This window comes from Pecten maximus, unplaced genomic scaffold (genome assembly GCF_902652985.1).
Source record: "Pecten maximus unplaced genomic scaffold, xPecMax1.1, whole genome shotgun sequence".
NCBI classification, from domain to species: Eukaryota; Metazoa; Mollusca; class Bivalvia; order Pectinida; family Pectinidae; genus Pecten; species Pecten maximus.
Genome location: NW_022982135.1, coordinates 113,833 through 119,725, shown reverse-complemented (window position 1 = coordinate 119,725; position 5,893 = coordinate 113,833). Strand labels below are relative to the sequence as shown.

The window sequence follows — 5,893 nt, the reverse complement described above, 5'->3', positions numbered from 1 at the left end:
AACCTATATATGAAATTTTAGAAGATCCCTTCAGTACTTTGAGAAATAGCGATAACAAGAATTGTTTACGGATGGAGGGACGGACGGACCACGTGCACGGACGCAGGCGATTTGAATAGCCCACCATCTGATGATGGTGGGTTAAAAACACCCGGGTCTGATAAACAGACTCTGGAAGCGTAGAATGCGGATGTAGACAGGGCAGGGTATACCATCACAACGGCCACATTAAACTAAGCACTATATTCAAAACTTAGAATTACATGCTCATATCAGCTCAGACTTGAGACAGTTCTTTAATCGCTCATTAGAGTGAACATGATTTTCATATAGCACTCTACGTTATATGTTTACACTCCATACTGTGTAGCTACAAATAATCTATACAACAAAAACACATTCATTCACATGTACAGTTCAAATCAATTTGAAGTGGAATTTTGTTTTTCACCTATGTACATTGCATCAAATATTCTCCGCAATAGTATATGTACCATATACATAACTGTAACTGCACGATACATATATATATGTATGGTATATATATCATGTTAATTAATGTTGGTGAGATGTGAATGTAGCTCTATGTATTGATATCGTCGATTTCAAAATCAGAGTTTTTTTTTTTAATCTGCAGCATCTGTCAGATGAAAATGTAGTTCGAATGCCCAAACTGGATGAACTGTACATGTAGTAGCATTCTTCAAAGTCCATTATGAATGCTTTTCATACAAATGTATTTCTTTCAATTGTTCATGTGTTTAAATTATTAGAACACTGAAGTAATTTTTATTTTCATAAAAATGGAAGTACTGCTTATCTTTAAAACTAAATTGGATATTGATAAGATAAATTTGCCAAAATGTTAAAAATCAAACCTTATTAAGTAGAATCTAAACAGTTGTAAATGGCTAAGCCCACTATTCTTAACAACAAAATTACTCATTTTGATTCTCTGTCAAATATAATCAGGTTACTTGAAGACTTTGTCAGAAAAGTTAACACATATATACATTATTAATAGTTGCTTTAATTAAATTAATCTGAATTTGAACATTAAACCGACTTAACAATTTAAATGAAAAAAATGTGTTTTCACCATTGACCATAATTGATAAGAAGAAAATAATTATTTAACTCAACCTATGATATAGTATGTAACAGCCATCAAGACAATACTATTATCTTTAGTCATGCCAAGTTATTTCACAATAGGATATATGCACAACACAAACAAGTTTTACACATTTTTGTTGTTTAGAAGAATAATGAACTTAGTAATTTTTGCTGTTCTTCTCAAATAATATGTACTAGTGTTGTAAAGAAAAAAAGATTAAATAATAATAATAAATCTAAGTTATAATAAATTATTTGCATTGATTTATCAATACTTTACTGTGCATTAGTTTAAAGGTTAATTTAATTCAGAAGCTGAAATGATTTAAGACAGAAAAAAACCGCAGATGTAGGAATATAACATTTCCACTGCCTTTAAATATCTCTGGTTAAATTTAGCAATCAGTACATTTCCATGAAAAATGGTGTTTTCTAAAGAGTTACTGCCCTTTAACCGTCCCTGAAGCGTTCAAAACTCCACCAAACATAATAAAGGTCTATGTATATGTACATCGTAGACCCCTTTCTTTTTTATAATATGCTTCGACTGTTATGTAATATTTCAAATGATAATGATAGATCATTTTTTTTTTTTTTTTAAACCATCATGAATATTAGAAAAAAAGAATCAGTCGCTATAATTAGAGATGAAATTTTCAGTGACGTCTACATCTGCATGCAGACAGCCACGTTAATGCGGTACGCGTTCTGTAAACGAAAAACTTCATGTGCATTACGTAGGATATAATCAATAGATCCGAAGTCAATATTAATATTCACAAGTCCATTTGCCTTTTCGAAACCCTATTCAGTGAGAATTTATTTAACTTTTTATTTGCAAACATGCGTATGGTACTCGACTGCCGTTGTTGTGATATTGTCATGATGAATAGACAACTTTTTTCTTTCGTAAAAAAACATCTATATAATCTAACCATCTGCAGACTACATCAATCACATGCAAGTTAATATTTCAGTGAGAAAATGACAGTCAAAGTTGGGTTTGATCACCTACTCTTGCTTTTATTATTGTTTACATTACTGAAAGATGGCGGACAAAATCGGATACTGGATGAGTGATTTTCAATGTACAAAATAACAACGATATTCCGACGAAACTTTATCAATATTATAACCCATTCAGTAACATGCCACCAAAGAAAAAAAACACATAGATGTCGATGATGAAAATTCAGCGTGATGTTAGTAGATTTTTCTTCCGGGTCACAGGTAAGCAGCAATATGGCGCCAGCGAAAAGTCGATTGTATCATTCCGCGTGAAATCTAATGCGTTCAACGCGGAAAAATATTCTTACGTATCATCGACAGAACATACTTAAATTAAATACTTTGAAAACTATCTATTTGTGAGGTTCTGTTGTTTTGTCATATATCTAACGAAACTGCAGTGTTGCATTTCACTCCGTAAGTCACGGGACTATTATTTTTTTGCGATAGAATATGATTGAATATTAAATGAATTTATGAAGTTTGATTATAATTTTCTCAAATCAACATTATGCTTAGGGATTAATTGAGATGACGTAGAGGTCACGTGGTTCAGTTTTTAGAGCAAATTCATCAAGTGTGTAATAATATATCAGGGTGGGATATGAAACTAGGGAGGGCAATTAATCCCTAAGCATAATGTTGATTTGAGAAAATTATTATCAAACTTCATAAATTCGTTTAATATTCAGTTTTCTCAAATCAACATGCTTAGGGATTTCTTGAGATTTTAGAGTTGGTGAATTTGTTTAACATATATACACACCAATTCAATGTAGATAATATAATCACAAACAACGTGAACAACCATAAACTTATATACACTATAATTCATGATCAAAACAATCCAAACAAGAACAAATGACATACATATCAAGCAGCTATATACTCACACGTCTATATAATACGTGCAATAGTCTTACTAATATACATCAAACATAATACTCTTAATTAATGACTGCCTTTAAAATTATTGTAAACTGATCATTCAAACAATAAGGCATAATCATAATGATATTCCAAGAGAAATATGACAAACTCTGAAATTGACAGGCTCGTGACAAAGTTCATGTGAGCTCATGACAAAAATCATGTGATACTTGTCCTTATGTTCCAAAATGTTATATATATATGCCTATATGTGTAAAACTTAGAAAATTAATGTCACAAATCTATGATATCTGCAAAAGAGACATTTGTCTCCACTGGTTTATCATAAAACCTGCGAAAAGTGCAATCAGCCTTCCATCCGGCTGTTTTAAGAATAGTGTTAATTGGAATCCCAGCTTTAGCAGCTGCACTACATATGGCTCCTCGTGTACTGTGTGCTGAGAATCTATTAATGTCTATCCCAGCCTCTTTTAATGTAGTTTTAATCCATCTTGAGATAGTATCTCGAGATACCGGTTGATGAGGCATAACTGTCCCAATGAATAATAAATCCTCATTACAAGAATTTGACAGTCTAATGTCCTTGGTTTTCTTTATATAGTGTTCTAGCTGGTAAACTATACACAAACCTGGCTCTGTAAAGCGCTTCACCTGAATATCACTCTGGTGATATCCTGGCTTAGTAGTTTTCAAACTAGAAGAAAACTTAATGTCTAATCTGTCGGCCATGAAATTCAAGTCTGTAATATGTAAATTGTGAATAGACTGTCCACGTTGCCCTGTTACTAATGCCAGTAGTGTGACCACTTTACAAGACAATTGTAATAATGTTAAATCATTACCTAACTGTTTCTAAGCACAATGGAAACATCCCAAGTAGTAGAATATTTGGGCAATGCAGGTCTATTACAAAAAACACCTTTCATAAAACGCTTAATCAAGGGGTGATTCCCCAATCCAACATCACTCGTAGTGGTATTAACAGATGTAAATGAACAGATAGCAGATTTTGCTGTATTCAACGCACTATAACCAAGTCCTGATTGGAATAACATGTTCAAAAATTCTAATATTTGAGTCACAGTTGGTTTAAGTGGATCATTTTGTCTCTGTAAGCAAAACTGCATCCATTTTTTTGAAATAACACCCATACTGTTTCTTCGTTGAGTCTTTCCAGGAATCGATGACCAGACTGGCAACCTGTGATGAAATTCCTCCACTAATGAGTTGTTCCCTGATAAGAGAAATACCCCCAATCTCATTTTCTGGATGAGTGGATTGCTATCGTCAATTTTTTTCTTTATAAATTGTGCGGACACGATCACAATGATATGCCAGTAAGGGCATGACTTATCTGAAAATCAACAAAATGAAAAATAAATTGCCAGTGCACATTTAATCTACTTGATTTAAGAATAATGTACACTAAAATTCATGAGTATTAGGACAGTATTATGGAGAAATATCTGAAGTTAGCTGTAATGCAAAAATTATGACCCAGCTTTCAATGCAAAAACCAAACACCAATCAACCATTAAGAAAGCAGCTGTAACAAGATATAACAAGTTATTGAACATTCAAGTATCCCTCAAGAATTTTCACCTGAAACTCCCTCTAAAAGTTCTATCAAAAACTGGTACAGACCATTATAATTTATAGTCAAGTTTGTTGAAATCTACATAACTGTTCTACAGAAGAAAAAATAATGGATGGCCAATTGGTTTTCTTTTAATGGTAAAATGGTAAAATTTGGTGACAGCAAAATTAAGGCACTATGTTTTTTAATTATCATAATTTACCTACCATTCAAAGGTTCATCCTCTAAGTCAGGAAAGTCCTCAACATCTGTAATAATTCAAAATATACAATACTGACTGATTATTTATGGTATTCAAAGTATTAAACAGCAAGTGTTCTAAAATGATCCAAGGCTAGAATAGTAAAGGATATAAGGTTATCAAATGACTTTCCAAAGATTAGGTGATCATAAGACTATATTCATCAAAATGAGTATAGGCCAAAACATGAAAATCTGAAGTACATGGTTCAATGCTTCAAATATGTGATGGTTTGTGTTTCTCGATGCGAAATACCAGTCTATGTTGTCTTTGGGAAAGACAATTTACTGCAATTGGTCTGGATTGGATGTGACAGGCCTCCTGTATTTTGTTCAGTAGGTAGCCACCAGCTACTACAAAGATGCCCTGCCTGTTCACATGACTTTTATCCAAGATCGACGACTATCAAAATTTAATCATTTGTATAACTCAAGTGAGCATTACTGTGGTGGGAATATGATCTACATCTGTTGTAGAGTTCATGAGATACACCAGCTTTGTACACACATACCATGTCATATGGCTGCTTAAATTTAAAAGTTATATACTATATTTATATATGTTTATAACACCTTTATATAATAAGATGGTGGCAAAATGAATGACACTGAAACATTTTCTTAATCAGATGATGATATCTGTTGTGCACCTTACACTAGTTAAGAGTCCAGTATATTTATATCTATGACGTCTAATAACAAATAAAACCTATATACCTTCCAATGCAATATTGTCCAGTGATTTCCCTGCATATTTGTGAGCATGTCCAGCATCTGAAGCAATTAATAGTTTGCTAACTTTAGCAAGCTCAAGTGTCTGCTCTTGCAACCGGTAGTATTGGCGATGTACTGACAGTGTATGCCCCATGTGATTTGCCAACCATTCAAGCTCTGTATTTGAGTTCAGGTCTACAATCTGAAAGGAGAATTCCACAAATTTATGTTTAATCCAACAACAAGGTAATATACCAAAATTTCGCTATAAATACAATTGACATGAGGCCATGATACATAGCACAGTCAGTAGAGTAATTGCAATTA

The 5,893-nt window shown here is 32.8% G+C and overlaps 1 protein-coding gene across 1 annotated transcript; it reads right to left on the bottom strand.

Annotated features, from left to right (window-relative positions):
* Positions 1–2,929: 2,929 nt before the first annotated feature.
* On the bottom strand, positions 2,930–5,765 carry LOC117320378. Its single transcript, XM_033874987.1, has 3 exons — positions 5,570–5,765; positions 4,819–4,860; positions 2,930–4,369 (listed from the first exon to the last, which is right to left on the bottom strand). The coding sequence occupies exons 1-3, from the start codon at positions 5,718–5,720 to the stop codon at positions 3,858–3,860; spliced, it is 705 nt and encodes a 234-aa protein (XP_033730878.1). The 5' UTR covers positions 5,721–5,765; the 3' UTR covers positions 2,930–3,857.
* Between the last annotated feature and the right edge of the window lie 128 nt (positions 5,766–5,893).